Here is an 18,944-nt window from a genome sequence, read left to right as displayed (position 1 = left end):
ATCTCTCAATAGATAAAGGCAGAAAAGCTCAAGTATTTAGTGGGAACTTCCAACTTTACAATGTCTCCTGAGCAATTACCAATCTCGATCCCACTCATAATCCTTCCCAGTGACCCAGATGGACACATTACTTGGTAGTTTTTAAAAGGCAAAAGTTTTAAAGATTATATAAGAATATCATGGTAGCAACACATACTGAGTGAAGTTTAATTTTTATTACATCTGGTATTATCCTAGGTGCCCCAGTCTTTGCCCACAAGAGCTCTGATTGTATATGGCTTTAAGACCCAGTTCTAAACATTCCTTAAATGTGAATCATTCCAAAGGACATCTGAACTTTGAATAATTCCCATTCCCAGCCATAACCCATGCTTTACCAAACTTGACTTCGCCCAGAGATTACACTTCATAGTTCCTCAATACTAATCACTGGGAAACCCAGGAGACCTGGGCTCTTTTATGTAACTTGCCATACTTCACGCCCACAGTATGTGAATGTATAAGTATGATCTGATAACAGCAAAGGTCAGATTCTAAAGGATGTAATCATCTAAGCTGCTGGAGGCCAAAGGTGAATTAAGCAACTGAATTAAATTGGAATATAGGCTTATAGGAAATCCCCTAGGGTTCTCAAATATCTGAGAGCTAGCAGAAATTTGCTTTCATATGTTATTTATGAAAATCCTTGTACATATTCAGGTATGATATGCAATGATATGGCTACATATTTTCAATTACCAATGCAATCTCTTATTGCTTTTATCTAATCATTTGCTATCTCTGGGCCCATAAGAAAGACTTATCAGTTGGAACAACTAAATCCACAAATGTAAAAACCAATGGGCATGCTCCCCCACTCCCAGCCATTCACAAACCCTTTAAAAAACCTGACTCTCCTTATTTATCCTGTGACTTGGTTTCTCCCTGTTTCACAGTTTCAGAAATACAATCTAAAAAAATCACACTTTGCAGTAGTCATCTATGCAATAGTCATCAAAAGAAATCCAACATGAATCCAACCAAACCACTAGATCCAACTACCAATTTATAAAAAATACAGAGGACAGAGAAACACACTACAGTTTACCATACAGACACAATCAGCAAAATTTAAAATGTGGGAAAACTACAGCACAAACTACCTAGTTCTTCAACAATAAATAGAAAGGAAGAAACAGAGGCAAAACCTACAGATTAAAGGAAATGTAAAAGACTTATTAACCCATCACAATGTGTAGACCTCATTTGGATTCTGAGTCAAAAACAAACCAACCATTAAAAAATATGACATTTATGAGATAATAGGATATTTGAACGCTCATTGGTTATTTAGTGGTTTTAAGAAGCTATTAATTTAAAAAATGATTCTTTTAGAGATACATACTAAAATATTTATGGAAAAGGTGATATAATGTCTGGGATTTGCTTCAAAATAATCCATGAGTAGGGGAAGTGGGCAGAGGTACAGATAAAACTAGATTGACCATGAGTTATAATTATTGAAACTAGGTGATGGGTACATGAAGGGGCTGTATACTATTCTGTATGCTTTTGAATATGTTTGAAATTCTCTCTCTTTTTTTTAAAGGGCATGCACAGGATGTAAACCACCAATCTGAAGCCATGGGATCACTAATTCCCAAGTCTCTAAGAGTGTGGGCACTGTTCTATGCCTTAGGTGATGAACTTTTCATCTCAGCAGTCAGTCACTTACTGTTCTTCCTTTTGTGCCCTGTAATGATTTCTTCCACTGACACAGGCACAATCTTCTGCAGATTAAAAGAACAATTCAAGAACGTTCTCTGCATGGAACTCACAATAACAAACAGGCTAGCTTTCCATCCTTTTATTTCTCTGTCCTTCAGGAAGACCAGCAAGGTGATGAGCAGGTTTCCCCATCCATAAATATGCCCCTTCTCTCAAAGCCCTTCAGGGCTTTGAAACAAAGCCTGGCATGAGAAGGAAATGAGGTGCAAGACCACAAGGTTTAATGGGGCACTATAAGAATGACAGGGATCAAGAGCACAGAAGGAAAAAAGCCTTCAGAAAAAGAGTTCAGAATAAATAATCACATTACAATTGTCCTTACTGATAGGCTGCTGTTGACAGGAACATCATCATTCATTCAGAAGTGAGTTGCTTTCTTTCATCCCTCTCAATTACCCAAGTTCTGTGCACTTCCCCTTTTGCATGACAAACATTTCTGACTTGCCCCAGTTTCTTTTTCTTGGGAGACCCTCTATGCAGAACTGAATCAGGCAAGCAGGGTCCACTGTATAAGTCCCTACCTGTGTCCCGACTGCTCTGAGACGTGGAATCGTTCTCCACATTATAGATGACTGTTCCCTGAGACTCAGAAGAGAAGTGACTGACCACAGACTCATGGTGGGAGTGCTTGTAGGGATAGCTCTCCGTTGAGGAATCTGTTCGAGTATCACTTGAGATGGAGGGCTCCCTCCCTGAGGGAAGGAGGAGACATGCAAAGGTGAGGAAAGAGAGGACAGTGATAGAGAGGGGGCGAAGAGCTGGATGGCAACAAAGGTTCACAAGGTAAGAACTTCCTAAATGGAAGGGTGAGAAGGATATACCAGAGCCGTTCTTCCCAACACCCAACTTCAGATAACCCAGACACACAATTCCTTCCACTCCTGCCCCTACCTTGCTGAAGCCCTCCCTTTGCCTGCCATTGTGAAAAACTGTGGGGCTTTTAGAAAACCTACAGGGGGAAAAGTAGAAGAAAGGAAAAAGTTGTGAAAAGTAAGATCTACTTAGATGGCAAGTCCCATGCCAACCTGGCACACATAACCAGTTGTTTCCCTATCCCATAATTTTTCTCCTATACTGCCAGAAAAGTCACTTTTAAAAATTTAAAAGCATTTTTATTTTTTTATTTTTTATTTTTTTGCGGTATGCGGGCCTCTCACTGTTGTGGCCTCTCCCGTTGCGGAGCACAGGCTCCGGACGCGCAGGCTCAGCGGCCATGGCTCACGGGCCCAGCCGCTCCACGGCATGTGGGATCCTCCCAGACCGGGGCACGAACCCGTATCCCCTGCATTGGCAGGCGGACTCTCAACCACTGCGCCACCAGGGAGGCCCTAAAAGCATTTTTAATATCTATGAGACATTATGGGGCAGTTATTTATACTTTGGTGTGAATTAGTTCAATTAGACTACTTTCCTCTGAACACCCAGCTGAGATAAGCACAACAGTGTAAATGGGTGTTTGACTGAAGGGAGAAGAAGCAGAGCAGGTCTGGGTGGGGCACAAGGGTGGGAAGAACATACCAAACAGGAGGGAGGTACAAAAGGGAGGGGAAAAGATTCCAAAGACAAGTATCTTCTCTTTCAAAATTATACTCAGGGCCAGCCAGCCTTAGATCCAGAAGAGGAAAAGAGTATTACTTTTTCCTCCTTTTAGGAATCAAGCCAAAACCATTAGGGTTGTATTTCTATTATAGGATGAGTTTCTGAGGGATAGCCTGAGACTTTAGTAATAAAGCTGCAACTGTTTCTACAGGAAAACATGATTTAAGTTCCAAATAACTGAATTAGAAGTGAACAGCTGATTCATAAGCTAAGGAATATTGCTACCACACTTGGCATTTTAAAACAAACATCTCTCATCCCAAACAAAATGACGAGCTTTGTAGTAACTCATATCATTTTCTGCGTCTTAACAACTCAAGTCACTGTTAAATTGCTAGTAAGAATGAGTCATCTTAGCAATATTAGAAGGTTAAATAGTGAGGTTTCCCTCACAAACTTAATACCTCAGTCTAAATGAACATAATTTCCTTCTCATTTTTGAAACGGGGCCAGGTGATCTAGACAATACATTCCTAAACACTGAAGGAAACAAAGCCTGGCACAACTTGGGCTTCAGCATTAGTTGGTACTTCTTTCTTATCTCTGATGAATCCTCTTTCTCCAAGCTAGGTTAAGGGCTAGGCTCATGACTGTGAGACCCTACGGTCCAGTCATCACATTGGAGTGGGGAGGGAGAAGTAAAGAGCCAGGCTGCTCACCTGAATCTTCACTATCGTAGCACGTCCTGCTGTACGACTGGAACTCAACTTGAGGGGGCAGGTCCTGGGTGGAAACTGGGGTACCCTGGGGGTCTGCATAAAGCAGCAGCAAAGGCTGATAATGTCCCTTGATGCATTTGGTCACCACATCCTTCCATTTGGGCCCAATCTGAACCAGAAACAACCAGAAAAAGCATGACAATTATACTTGATATTCATAATTCAACACATATCTTTCTACTCTATTTTTCTAAAGAAAATAAAAGAGATGAAAAGACAAGAACTGGGTAAAGAAACAACAAAAGAGATCTTGGACCTAAACTTAATGCTTTTTTTTTTTTTTTTTTAATTTTTGGCTGCACCACACAGCATATAGGATCTTAGTTCCCCAACCAGGATCAAACCCACGTCCCCTGCAGTGAAAGTGCGGAGTCTTAACCACTGGACCTCCAGGGAAGTCCCAATGAATTTTTTTTTTTTTTTTGCGGTATGCGGGCCTCTCATTGTTGTGGTCTGTCCCGTTGCAGAGCACAGGCTCCGGACGCGCAGGCTTAGCGGCCATGGCTCACGGGCCCCGCCGCTCCGCGGCATGTGGGATCTTCCCGGACTGGGGCACGAACCCGTGTCCCCTGCATCGGCAGGCGGACTCTCAACCACTGCACCACCAGGGAAGCCCCCAATGAATTTTTTGTTAAGTCTTTTTTAATGAAATCCTTTTAGAAAGCACTAAAACCCTATAAGAGATAGGAATGATGAATAAAATTACTTTTATTCCTGTGAAACATCAATTCAATTATGAAATATGAATAAAAGTTCTCAAAGCTGAATATGCTATGTGAGGGGACTTCAATTGACGTGGTGATCAATTTCTTTTCACAGACATCAAATAAAAGCCCTTGTTTGAAATTTGCATTTCTATAATTTTCTCCTAAATATTAAAACCACCTTCATGAAGCTAAAGAGCAGACAGAAACTCTCTCACAGACTGCCTGAAAATAAGTGACATTCCGTCTCAGAGTTCACACAAGGCAGGACATAAAATATCAAACTGCTTAGAATATACAGCTGAACCTCTCAGCCTTAGCTTTGTGCTGGATTCAGTGCTGCCATGGCAGTGGAAAAAAGTGACAGAATAGCCATGGAAACAACAATCCAATCAAATCCCCAAACTCACTCTCTTTTAAGTTTGATCCAGTCACATTCTTAGATGGTGTGGTCTTGGAGTCAGACCACTGGCACAGTGTTTATTTCATAATAGACGTTCAGTAAATTTATAACTGATTTATCATTTTAACTGAAACATTTATATGCTTTTTACATACAAATCTGATTTAATATTTTATAAGGCAGGTATTATTTTTCAAATGAAAAACCTAAAGCTCAAAGAATTTACATAAGTTGCCCAAGATTACAACAGTAAAAAAGAGATGAAGGGGCCTCCCTGGTGGCGCAGTGGTTGAGAGTCCGCCTGCCGATGCAGGGGATACGGGTTCGTGCCCCGGTCTGGGAGGATCCCATATGCCGCGGAGCGGCTGGGCCCGTGAGCCATGGCCGCTGGGCCTGCGCATCCGGAGCCTGTGCTCCGCAACGGGAGAGGCCACAACAGTGAGAGGCCCGCATACCGCAAAAAAAAAAAAAAAAAAAAAGAGATGAAGAAGAGAATCAGGGAATTTAACAAAGACTTTACTATTTGTAGAGGACACTACGTAAGGCCCATGGGTTGGTGTAGATTATAGTCAGCAGTCTCCTAGCTGCTAACCTTATCACAAGAGGCTTCCTCACTCACACAGATCACCTAAACTACTTCAGCCACACACTCTGTGGTTTAGATAGTACCAAATTCCCAGCTTTAAATATCATTATAGCCTTATTTTCTCTACACTATCCCCAAAATACATTAATCCGTGATAGAGTACTTCAGGGAGATAACAATCAGAGAATAATTTATAGCAGCCCTGGGACAAAGTATTACCCACTGTTAATTACAAGATTTGGAATTCTGAACTCTGTGCTAAGCTTATAACCTAATTTGAGGCATTAGATTGTTCTCGCTCAAATCAACGAATTAACACATTTTTTAAAAAGCCCTTTCAACTATAAATTCAGAATGGTTCTGAATGCTAGTGAGGTGATTCAGAGAAAATAATAGAAGATAAATTGATCCTGTCCTCAAGAACTTGGTCTGTTGGGGAAGAGAAGACTGACACTCTCATAAATTCAATAGATAGGCAGACAGACACTAAAATTATGAAAATGAAACACTGAAGACAAGTAATTGTCCATAGTTTTTTGTTCCATTCACCAAACACGTCAAGAAGGACTTGAATATTCCTACCTCCTTGACGTGAGCATCATCAAAATACATCCATTTGCGGATCTTTGTTTGGAAAAAGAATGTAGAATAATGTTTGCCATAGTAACAGATCATTCCTACTAAGTACAGTTCAGACTGCTTGGCCCGGTCATCTGTCACTCTGAAAAACAGCTGTGGGGAAAGAGGAGAAAGGAAAGAACAGTCATATACTCAGCCCTCTCACATCATCTCTCAGCAGACTCCATCATTTCTTAATTAAGGTACTGACTTGCTTCTCCTTTTGCTAATCCATATTTATCATCAGAAATGAACCTAAAAAGGCAAAATTTTAGCGAAATATCAGAGAGATAGTGGCCAAACTGGTAACGTGGTGATGTTTCTTCATAACTTTTATTTTATTTATTTATTCATTCATTCATTCAAACTGCGGCGAGTGGGGGCTACTCTTCGTTGCAGTGTGTGGGCTTCTCATTGCGGTGGCTTCTCTTGTTGTGAAGCACGAGCTCTAGGTGAGTGAGCTTCAGCAGTTGTGGCATGCGGGCTCCAGAGCACAGGCTCAGTAGTTGTGGCACACGGGCTTAGTTGCTCCACGGCATGTGGGATCTTTCTGGACCAGGGATCGAACCTGTGTCCCCTGAATTGGCAGGCAGATTCTTAACCACTGCGCCACCAGGGAAGTCCTCTTTATACCTTTTAATAATATTTTCTTGCTGGGGCCTATTCTAATATGAGCCAGGAATGTTAAAAAAAAAACAAAAACAAAAACAAAACATTCTCAAGTTTCAAAGGTTATTTATCAGCTGGGGCCACAAATATAAATTTCCTGTTGAGACCCTAAGTAGAAGGTAAGAAAGCCCTTAGGGGGAGCAATCCCACCATACTGGTTACCAACATTTCAATTCCTAGATATCTAGCACTGTCCTAAGTGTTAAGAGACATACAAAATATTTGAAGGCAAGTACTCTTGCCTTTAGGAATGTGTTTGGTTGAAAAATCAATCATAAAAATAAAGCTAGGGGCTTCCCTGGTGGCGCAGTGGTTGAGAGTCCACCTGCCGATTCAGGGGACACGGGTTCGTGCCCCGGTCCGGGAAGATCCCACATGCCGCGGAGCGGCTGGGCCTGTGAGTCATGGCCGCTGGGCCTGCGCGTCCAGAGCCTGTGCTCTGCAACGGGAGAGGCCGCAGCGGTGAGAGGCCCGCGTACCACCAAAAAAAAATAAAAATAAAATAAAGCTAGAACAGAACAGAATATGTAGGCTATAGAAATCTAGAAAAATGATCTTTTATTGTGCATAGCCTACTATGTCAGAGACTCCTTGGCAAGGAGACGTAAAGTAAGATCCCAGATGGTTCACTTATTCTCAACCATGGCTTAATGACATTAAAAAACAACAAGGGATCTCCTTAGTCACAGGACCATCCCAGAGGGAAACCAGTAGAAAGGAAACCACAGACTTTCTGGCTCTTCTCTTGAACTGAAGGAAAACCCTGGCTGTACCTATACTAGGGTATGCCACTGATAAGGTAAACAGCCCACGTCTGAAGTCTGTTTCCACTAGAATGCTCTTCCAAGCCACTTCATTACCTTCTCAGCAGATGTTGGTTCCTACCATGAATTTAATATTCTAGGACTCATGTCATCAACTTCTACCTCCTTCACCTCCCGTAGCAGAACTAGTCAGGACTGCTCACTTCTTTGACCTTACTACCTCCCATGGTTGAATACACTTCCCTATTCTACACTGGTATCAACTAATGATAAGTAGAGCATATGATAACTCTATGAATTACTTGATTTTTATCAGTAGCTAAGCTCTGCCCATCCTGTCTTTCAAGGCCAAGATCATCCCATATCTTCCAAAAAGCCTTTGCCAACTATGCGAAGGAGGTATGTGAGCATGTACATGTACGCACATGTATGTGTACAGATACACACAATATATATTTTCAAAACTCTTTAATATTTGTCATTTAGGATATACCTTTGTGTTCAGAGTTCACTGCCCTTGAGCAATAGTAAGTTACAAGAACTCCAAGTGAGAGATAAAGGTAACTAACACTCACATCACCCAGCTTAAGGCAGGTGCCCAGGCTGTGAATGACATCCTCTGCCAAGTCTGAGTGGTCCGAGTCCCATACCAGCCCAATCGTGATAATCTGTGGAGCGTTCATCAACACACGGCGAATCCGAATCCTCTCTCCACAGTTGCTCTGAAATACATATATAATGCTAGTGAGAAATGTTGCCCACTGACTCTGCCTCAATTCCACTGATCTCAGGGTTTCCCTCCCCACTCTGAACCCCACCCCTCACTTAACTCACCGGGCAGTTCCGCAGATCCCCCATGGTGCTGGCATTCTGCAGCAGCTCACCAAACATGCTTGGTGAGGGTTTTTCTCGTCTTTCCAGCATACAAATAGCCTGATTGCTTCGAGATGGGGAATTGAAGGGGGATGATGTTGGGAGTTGTACAGGGTTATAGCTAAAGCATTCATGCAAATTCCTAACTCACATGTTTGACTTTCTTCCTCTGCCCACTATGCCAAAGCCCCCTCATCCTGACCAGCCTCAGTATCCCACAGAGTAAGTGTGCCTGCCTGTCCCCAAATCCAATGCTCATAGAATCCCCATTCCTCCTCTCACTCTGCTCGCCAGAACTTGAGACTAAGAAAAGAGGACAGATGGGAGAGGAAAGAAGGAGAACAGAGGTTATTTTAAAATTACTGTTCTGAGTTCCTACAATACAGCAAATACTCAGCAATAAGGATACAAGCTATTCGGGTGCCTTCAGTTAAAACCCAGTCAACTGAAGGATTGCCTAAGTATACAAACAGAGAACCCTATAACACTCACCAAAGGGAAGTAGTGGAGATATAATGCACCATCTGGATGAAAGGCAGCGGATCAGAAGTGGCGCCACAGCTGGTACATACACACTAAGCCCGGGGAGAAAAAAGCAACACCAGCAGCCACAGTCATTAACTGTTTTGGCACCCATTTGACATCCTACATCCTAGCATAAAGTGTTCTTGAAGAAAAGGTCTAAGAAGTGATGGGAATAGAAATAAGGTTCACCTGCTCAAACAATGTCATTGCAAATTTCTGGTGGGAGATGCAGTGTTGGGCAGTGCATATGTCCTCTTTGGTTTCATCAGCAATGTGGAAGTGAATCCTCATCAGGAGGTTTTCCTAATAGGGAAGGACAAAAAGCAGTACGTAGACAATATTTAACAAACAAAAGTACAAATTTGTTGGCAGTTTACTCAGAGAAACAGCAATCCTCCTTGAAGGGAGGAATACCTCTGATTTTCTTTTAAATTTTTAATTTGAAATAATTATAAATTCACAGAAAGTTTCAAAAAAATTATACAGGAGGTCCATGTACCCTTCACCCAGTTTCCTCCACAGGTGACATGTTACATAACTATAGTACAATATCCAAACCAGCAAATGGACATCAATAAAATCCACAGAGTTTATTCAGGTTTCACCAGTTTTACATACATTCATTTGCATGTATGTGTAGCTCCATGCAATTTTATCACATGTATAGTCATGTAAACACCCCCACAATTAAGATATAAAACTCTTTCATCTCCACAAAGCTCCCTTCTGCTATTCCTTTAAAACTTTACCCACTCAATTCCAACCCTAACCCTTAGCAACCACTAACATGTTGTCCCATCTCTATAATTTTATTATTTCAAGAATGTTAAATAAATGAGATCATTTAGTACATAACCTATTGATGCTGCGTTTTTCACTCATTGTTACTCCCTTTAGATCATTCAACTTGTTACATAAATCAACAGTTCATTCCTTTTTATTGCTGCACAGTATTCCCTGATACAGAAGTACCCCAGTTTGTTTCACCACCTACCCATTAAAAGCACCTGGGCTTTTTTGCTTTGGGGCTATCACAAAAAAAGCTTCTCTGAACATTCATGTACAGGTTTTTGTATGAACATGTTTTCATCTCTCTGGGATTCACGTACAGGAATCTAACTGCTGAATGATATGGTGGTTTGCAAGTTTAGTTTTTTAAGAAACTGCCAAAGTGTTTTCCAGAGTGGCTATACCATTGTTCATTCCTACCAGCAATAAATCAGTGATCCAGTTTCTCAGGGGCACCCCTGATTTTGGCCTATATTTTACCCTATAGTAGGATGTATATCACTCAGATTGTTTAATGGTTGCATAGAGTCTTTTGAAGGTTGATGAATAGAACCCAGAGTTGAGAAGAATTAGGGTCCTCTACTAAAAGTCACTGGGAGCAAAGTAGCCATCTACATAGCACATCACACTTGTGCTAAGGACTCAGCTATTCTCTGTTTAATTATCTTTAGTATGCAGGAGTTCTCAAACTGTGGTCCCCAGACCAGCAGCATCAGTGTTAGCATCACCTAGGAACTTGTTAGAGATATTCTTGGGACCCACTCCAGACCTACTGAAACAGAAACTCAAGGGAGTTGGGCCCAGAAAATTGTATTTTAATGGGCCTTGTCTCCTCTGAAGGTGAGAGCTACTGTTCTGTGCGATGGCAAGCACAAAACTACCCTAAGCCTGAAGAAAAAAGAATAAACCCACGAGGCAATTCATACTTTATGAGCAGAAACAACTTATAGAAACTAGGGAAATTCCTAGTTATAACTGTAGAGACCAGGAGCACAGTAAAGTAGCCAGTCCCTGATGGAGACCATCCACAGTCTCACCCCATATCAAAGAGGGCCAGAGGCCAGTACTTACAAAGCACTCCGCAGCATCATCCATAATTCCCAGCTGGAAACGCTGTTCATCCTGAAAAGTCTTTGCCAGAGCACTGCGGAGAGTGTCAGATGGAAGCACTTTTTCAGTACTGCACTGAAACTGGTTAAAGATTCCCTGTAGGGAAGAGGTTAGACAAGGGGAAAAGCACAATGCTGTTACTGAGCTTCTATGCATCCCAGTCTGTCATGCTAGGATCTCCATGCTTACAGCTATGGAGACAAATGTACTTTGAATGAGTTGATATGCTTGCAGTTAGTTAGAAAAAAGTAAAAAAAAAAACGAGACTCATAATAAAGAGCATGATATGTGCTAATAAGGATCCTTACTCTTCCATCTGAGTGTGATACCATCAAGGACTCATTAGGAGAGACTGTTGTCATGAGTTAATGCAATGCAGTTACCTCATTTCCTCTGATATAGAAAGAGGTAGATGGTCTACAATAAATAAAGATAAATTATATGTCACTGAATTGGTAAATTATTCTCTGGGGGCTCATTGTATGAAACTTGGCCCTTCTTTTAAATTGTTTAGCTACTATAAAGTTACCCAAAAGTAAAAAGAATAATGTAACAAATACCTACGTGTCTAACACTAAGAAATAAACATTCTATAATGTTTACTTCCAATCTACAGATAAAGCTAAAGTCCCCTTTAAGACCAGCCACTCACTATGAGTTTGTTGCACAATCTTCTGTTTATAATACTTTTACATATATTTGTATGTGTGTGTGTATGTATATAACCCTCAATAATACATAGTACGCTTGTGTGTATGTGTCTTTTGTTTATGTAAAAAGTATCACACTGAATTTTACTTTTTTAAAAAATTCAGCATTCTTTTTGAGGTTACCCATATATTTCATCCTTTTCCCCTGCTGTATAGTATTATATCATGTTACTATATCACATCTATTTATCCATTTGTATAGTATTATATCATGTTACTACATCACATCTATTTATCCATTTCTTTATTGACAGATATTTTAATAGTCTCCAATTTTTTGCTATTGTAAAGAGGCTGTGCCAACTTAAACTTCTACCAGTGCATGAATATAAATAAATTTCCCCATATCCTTGTCAGCAATTAATACAGTCAGACTGGTTAATTTTAGTCTTTCTAACTACATTTAGTTTTTCTGGGTCTTCTGTGAGTACTACTTGCAGCAAATACCTTCTTCTAGTCTTCTGGTATCTTTCAAGCACAGCAGTTTTTTTATTTTGGTATAACTAAATGTATCTATCTTCTCCGTCTTTACCTATATCTGAAACAATGATGAATGTGATATCCAGAGAATGGAAACAAAGAGTGGCAACAAGTGGCACCTGCTTTGTGGTGTCCTTCTCAAGCGGTAATGGACCCTCCGCACAGAGATTTTAGAATGTGCTCCTTGACATCACATGGCCCAGATCCACACTAAACCACCCAGATAAACAACTCACCCAATGATGAGTTACATGTCAACATGCCAAAGAATGTCACCGGCTTGAAATCCTCATTAGTAATTTATTCATATAAAAAAATTCCAGGGTTACTTTCAGACTTACTAATGAGACCAGAAATGAGATCACTTTTATAAACCTACCTATGTGAGCTAAGAATAGGAGGTCCCACCAACCTAGAATGGCTAATTATTGGTCCTCATTTTACTTGACGTTTTACTTGTGGTAGCTCAGTCACTCATTCCCTTCAGATTTTTACCCAAATATTACCTTCTCAATATAGTATTTCTGGATCATTTTATTTAAAATTGCAAGCTCCACCCACTCTTTCTAAACCTCCCACCCTTACTTGTTTTATTTTTCCCTTTGGCACTTTTACCAGCAATCATACCATGTATATTACTTATTTATTGTCTAACTGTATTCTCTAGAATATGAAGACAGAAATTTTTGCCCCTTTAATTCCTTGCTACACTCCCAGCATCTATAATAGCAATGGCATGTAGGCCATCAACAACTAGTTTTGAATGAATGATTTTATATGGTTAGATCTTATTAAGGGAAAATATGAACTCCCTTCTCTTTTTTAAGCAGATAAAGAATCACCTAGAAAAGGTGAAAATTTTTCTTAAGGTAACACACTGGTTCAAGTAAAATGGGACTAAACCTTGTTCTGCTAATTTCAAGAGACCTCTGTTCTCTTCCTAGCATCATTCCACCTCATACACACTGAACATCTATCCCTACAGCAACTTGAGAACAATTTACTGTGAACCCTGCTATTATTTCCCTACAAACAATTCCATATGATGTGGAGGAGGCAGCACCAGAAAAACATATTTAGTATTTTACTTAATAAGCATGGGGCTGGGGGGAAATCTATTACAATTACTTTAGTTTGGAGTTACCTAGAAAGTTTTAACAAGTCTATTATAAGACCGGGTAAAGACAGAGCAAGACCTTCCATAATTTGTTGCTGGAAATGGAAGAATGTCTATCAGTGACTCCTTAAACCAGACCAAAAGTAAAGGTCTGGGTCCACAGTTAAACACTCCCAGAGGGCAAATGGATATCTGCCAAGTGACCAATGGGATTTTGAAACTTGGGGAAATGTGAAGAAAAAAGGAAAAGGAAGGTAGGAAAAGAAGTAGTGGCTGCTTCTACATATGGTGATCTGAACACTTAATGATATGCTGAAGGGAAGTCACCTCAGCTTTGCAAACTTAGTGACCACTATCATATCCCAACCTGCCATTCTTCTCAACTGTTAATGGTAAGACATTAATGCTGACAAAGGCTCTACCTCTAGAGCAAGGGATGGATGAGGTTTGGTCCTTTGTTCAGAGTCTAAAACCGGTTCCAAGACAAACCAATGGAAAATTAGTTTCAGGGTAGTTCTGTACAAACACAACAAATGCAAACTGCAGCCCCTTTAGTCTCTCTCAACTGGGTTTCCTCAAGAATTAATACTCTAAAGCATGAACAGTTCCTAATGAATTAACTTCTCTCCTATGCATAGTGCTAGTTATGTTACCATCCTAGAGAGAATTAAGAAAATAGTCACTCAGAATACTTTCTGTGTTCTGTGGTTCAGATAACCCTGTTTGAGAAAGGACAGAGATACACTGAGAGATGGCATAGAGTAATAGTTAAGAGTATGGACTCTGGAACCATAGTATTTGGGTTCAAAATCCCAGCCCTGTTACTTACCATCTATATGACCTTGGACAAGTTACCTAACTTCTCTATGCTTCAGTTTCCTCTTCTAAAAGAGAATTAATAATAGTATTTACCTCCTAGGATTATTTGAGGATTAAATAAGTTATCTATCTTTCTACTTATATCTTAGACTAAAGTCTGACCGTATCAAAGTGCTATCTAAGTGTTAACTGTTATTATAATCATTCTATTTGGGATTCATTTTAGGTTACTGCCTGACACTGATGTATGAAGAAGGGCCTTGAGAGTCAGAAAGGCTTCTACCTTGAGCTACCTACCCAGTTTCTAAGGTCTAGGTACAAAGGAAGAAATTCTTCTCTATTCTGCTGCTTGTATTCAAGAGAGGCAGATTTCCCATGACCTAGATAACAAGGGTTTTAGCACAGAAAAAGAAAGACTTAAAGTCAGAGCTCTGACTGCACACATAGTGGATATGCAACAACAGATCTGGCTCTTGTGTTCAGTGGCATCATCTCCATGCTACTCTTTTTTTAACCTCTTAATTACAAACAGCTTTCTCCACACACACTGAGTATCTGAATGTATTCAGAATAGCCTCTGCCTGCATCTTCTTTATTTTCTTATCCAATATTTTAATTATTGTTACTGGTATTGCTCTGCCATTGTTAGGAAGAAGCAAGTGTATCAGGGATGACGCAGCCTGAGCCTGCCCAGCATGCATCTGTGAGCCGCAGCTCTGGAAGAAGCTGTAGCACAAAGCCCCTCTGTTAGGGCAGCACACTAACCCCTGTGTGTCCCTCTCACATGAGCACAAGGCAGGAACGGGCCTCCTCCTGTTCCCTTTTTCACCCTCCTCCCACCTTTCCCAGAGGGAGATCCTGTTCACACCAAAGAAAGCCAAGAACATTTAGTTCAGCAATAAGAACAGGTGGTAGGACCAATAAGGAACAAAAACTGGTATTCTTCCAATTGCTGAGTTTTATGGCAGAGAGGGAGAAAGGGCAGGAAGAACCAAAACCCAGGAATCATTTTCCCCTGTGGGGTCCCTGATGGTTTCATTTCAATAAATAAAAAAACCCACCTTTGCGGTTTCTCTCTGCTGTTCTTCACAGAGTGAAACCAAAGAGGTCTTCCTTTTCACTCTCAGGAAAAGGCAAATTACTTTTTGTTTGTTAACTATTTTCTTGGATGCAGTGCAAAAGCAACAAGACTAATGACTACAAGCAGGTGCTTCCCCATCCATCTCTCTTGGATCAAGTAGCAAACAATTCTACCCACAGGAGCATATAATTATTTGGATTAATAAAAACCACATAAATAAGATAAAAGTGCCGTAAAGACAGAACGTCTTTGTGCTTTGTCAACTACAAATGCAGCTGTTGCTTAAGTTTTTCCTTTTTTTCCCCCTAAAACACAGACTTTGTCTTTAAGGAGGGAACAGCTGTCTATTTCTCTCTCAGAATTTCCTAGCTTTGCATCAGAAAGAAGTCATGAGTAGAGAAGATACGGGTCAAGAAAAAGGCTGTCACTAAATTTGATGCTTTATGGGCCCAAGGTCTTTGAAAAGTGCCCCAGTCAGCAGTTCAACTCATCCCTGAGAGGTGTCCAGCAACACCTTCTACAAAGGCGTGACACATGTTGTACACTACTACTAACTCAATTCTTAGAGTTTCTCTTCTTGATCTAAGCTTCCCAAATCTATCATTTTGGCTTTCATAACTATTCCTTTTTTTCCACACCTCCTGTAAATCATAGACCTAAATAAATCATAAACCTAGATGTGGCCAATCGAGCCTGTTTGTAAACACAACCCTTTGAAAGGAAAATAAAGGAGCTACTCCTTGAGAGTCACTGACTGCTGGAAAATAGAACTTTCACCCTAGATTTGTATGTTCAAAAGAATGTTGAACGTTTTCTTTCAAGAGGGGAAAGAATATTGAAATATTTACCATTTTGGCATCCAAAACAGTAACACTGGATTTTTAACATTTTATTACAAAAAAGTTCAAATATACAAGGGTAGACAAAATAGCACAATAAATTCCCATGTACCTATCATCCATCCTCAACCATTACTGACCTGTGGCCAATCTCATTTCATATATACCACCCACCCACTTACCCCTCCTCCCAGATCATTTTGAAACAAATACCAGACATTATTCATCTGTAAATATGTCAGGATATGCCTCTAAAAAATAAGAACCCTTTTTGTTTAAAACATAACCATATAACAAACCCTTTCTCTAGTGTTCAGTGATTTTTTTGTGATATAACAGAATCAGTGATTACATCTCCCCTGACAAGTGTGAGCTGCAACTCCCAAGGCTTGTAGTCTATGAGCTGACCAAATATGTGTTCTTCAAATTAAAGTTGTTAAATATAAAAACTTTAGTGACAATTCTGAAGTGACATTTATGCAGTAAAAACAAAACAAAATGAAAGGTACCTATGTAAAGTGATGGCTATGTTAATTAGCTTGATTGTAGTGATCATTTCACAATATACATATATATCAAAACATCAAGTTGTGTGCCTTAAATCTCACAATTTTTATTTGTGAATTATACCGCAATAAAACTGAAAAAAAAACACTTAACCATAATACCATTACCACACTCAGAAAAAGGTATCCAGTCAGTTTAACAGAATTCTTGCTCCAGGAAGAGAAAGCAGAGAACAGCTGGCCGGTTTCTCTCTTGGGATTCTTTAACCTTATGTCTTAAAATAGCTACCTTCTGGACTTTCTTATTAGAAAATTACCCACATATCCTATATCAGTCCCTTTAAATTAAATTCAGTTACCAATACCATATCTCCCCATGAGTTTAGGGCTTTATTTGCATTCAATTTATAACTCAATACCTTGGACTTACAGTGGTGAAGTAAAAGACCATCATAAACTTACCTTTCACACGCATTCCTGCTGCCTATGCAGCACCCACATACACAATAGGCAGAGACACACATAGAAACAACAAGACCTCAAGACACTGGACAGACAGACACAGAGACAGGCCAAATTCACCAGGGAATAGTATTGCTTTTAGGGGGAAATCATAAACTAATATTGAGATTTATAAAAATGTAACAGTCATTCCGGAATTTTTGCCAAGATCAGAAATGTAGGACCTTAAAGATTACCAACAGTATTCAAATCAAATTTTAAGAATCAATATCATAGCCACTTACCCCACAGGGGAAATAAAAAGGGGGACCCTTCTGGAAATGCACAAAGATTTTGAGATTGTATAAGTTTCAGGTTCTGCCATAAACTCTGAAAAGAATCATGATGATCTGCTGTATTTTTCCTTGTAGTCATACCCCTCTATTTGAAATACCATGTAAAATTCTGAACTCCAGAATTTTAAAAAGGATAAGAACCTGAGATTTATACTATCCAAGTTATGTCAATGATTAAATTAGTCAAGAATATTTAGGTACAGGGCTTCCCTGGTGGCTCAGTGGTTAAGAATCTGCCTGCCAATGCAGGGGACAAGGGTTCAAGCCCTGGTCCAGGAAGATCCCACATGATGCAGAGCAACTAAGCCTGTGCGCCATAACTACTGAACCTGCACTCTAGAGCCCACGAGCCATAACTACTGAAGCCTGCATGCCTAGAGCCCGTGCTCCGCAACAAAAGAAGCCACCGCAATGAGAAGCCCGCGCACCGCAACGAAGAGTAGCCCCCACTCGCTGCAACTAGAGAAAGCCCGCACACAGCAGTGAAGACTCATGGCAGCCAAAAATAAAATAAATTAATTTAAAAAAAAGAAGAGGGCTTCCCTGGTGGCACAGTGGTTGAGAGTCCGCCTGCCGATGCAGGGGACACGGGTTCGTGCCCTGGTCTGGGAAGATCCCCCATGCCACGGAGCGGCTGGGCCCGTGAGCCATGGCTGCTGAGCCTGCGCATCCGGAGCCTGTGCTCCGCAACGGGAGAGGCCACAACAGTAAGAGGCCCGCGTACCGCAAAAAAAAAAAAAAAGAAGAAGAAGAAGAATATTTAGGTACAGTCTAATACAACTTTTAGAAAGGTTAACCAAAAGACCACACAAATATGTTCATATCACATAGATAAGCAGAACAAGGAAGTTCAATTCAAATGGATAGGTGCATTAGACATAAGGACATACCTTCCTTATGTGAGGGCTATTTATTACTAGCTAAAATTTCCAGGTAACATACTAGAAAGCTAATTTCCTGGCTTAAATAAATAGCCAGTCTAGGATAATGGGTTTACTCCTCTCTGATAGTGGCCATGACTATAGGACAGTGAAGAACCTTCCATTCCTCCAGTCTACAAAAAAATGACCAGACTAATTCCTTATACCACTTTACTCGATATGTTTATGCTTCGGTCCCCAGTAGAGGAACAGCTACATGGTACACAATAAAAAAATATTGAGAGATTTGTTCCCTGAACTCTCATATTTCCCCCCAATTAACAAGTGAGCTATCAGCAGAACACAGACTTTCCTGCCCCTTCACAACAGTCTTACTGCTCTACAGGTACAGTTACATTCTAGAACCCCTATATATAAAAACCTATTTCCTCCCTACCTACCATCATCACCACCACCATTCCCTGGCTTTTATTCCTTATACTAACATCCTTTAAAAAAAATCACTAATTGAGAAGGTTTGTTGGATTTAATCAATCAATGCAGCATTCTTCTTTGCCTATAACAAAAAACACTCTGTCCTACATCCTG

The 18,944-nt window shown here is 40.3% G+C and overlaps 1 protein-coding gene across 18 annotated transcripts in view; it reads right to left on the bottom strand.

The window, feature by feature from the left end:
- USP54 (ubiquitin specific peptidase 54) overlaps positions 1-18,944 on the bottom strand; it is a 152,831-nt gene that overhangs the window by 35,307 nt on the left and 98,580 nt on the right. For 12 of the 18 annotated variants that reach the window (XR_014017389.1, XR_014017390.1, XM_081253276.1 and 9 more), the window contains exons 4-11: positions 11,088-11,222; positions 9,417-9,530; positions 9,195-9,277; positions 8,664-8,769; positions 8,405-8,551; positions 6,361-6,510; positions 4,026-4,194; positions 2,289-2,459 (exon numbers count right to left, since the gene is read on the bottom strand). Coding sequence is in view for 16 of the 18 variants with exons in the window: in XM_081253276.1 (XP_081109402.1) it covers positions 2,289-2,459; positions 4,026-4,194; positions 6,361-6,510; positions 8,405-8,551; positions 8,664-8,769; positions 9,195-9,277; positions 9,417-9,530; positions 11,088-11,222 (1,075 nt within the window). In the remaining 2 variants the exon portion in view is untranslated. The remainder of the gene's footprint in view (positions 1-2,288; positions 2,460-4,025; positions 4,195-6,360; positions 6,511-8,404; positions 8,552-8,663; positions 8,770-9,194; positions 9,278-9,416; positions 9,531-11,087; positions 11,223-18,944) is intronic. The other 6 variants (XM_081253283.1, XM_081253269.1, XM_081253272.1 and 3 more) reach the window with 2 other exon arrangements.

Source organism: Mesoplodon bidens, assembly GCF_964165515.1.
Source record: "Mesoplodon bidens genome assembly, chromosome: 1".
NCBI classification, from domain to species: domain Eukaryota; kingdom Metazoa; phylum Chordata; class Mammalia; order Artiodactyla; family Ziphiidae; genus Mesoplodon; species Mesoplodon bidens.
This window is presented reverse-complemented; position numbering and strand designations above follow the sequence as displayed.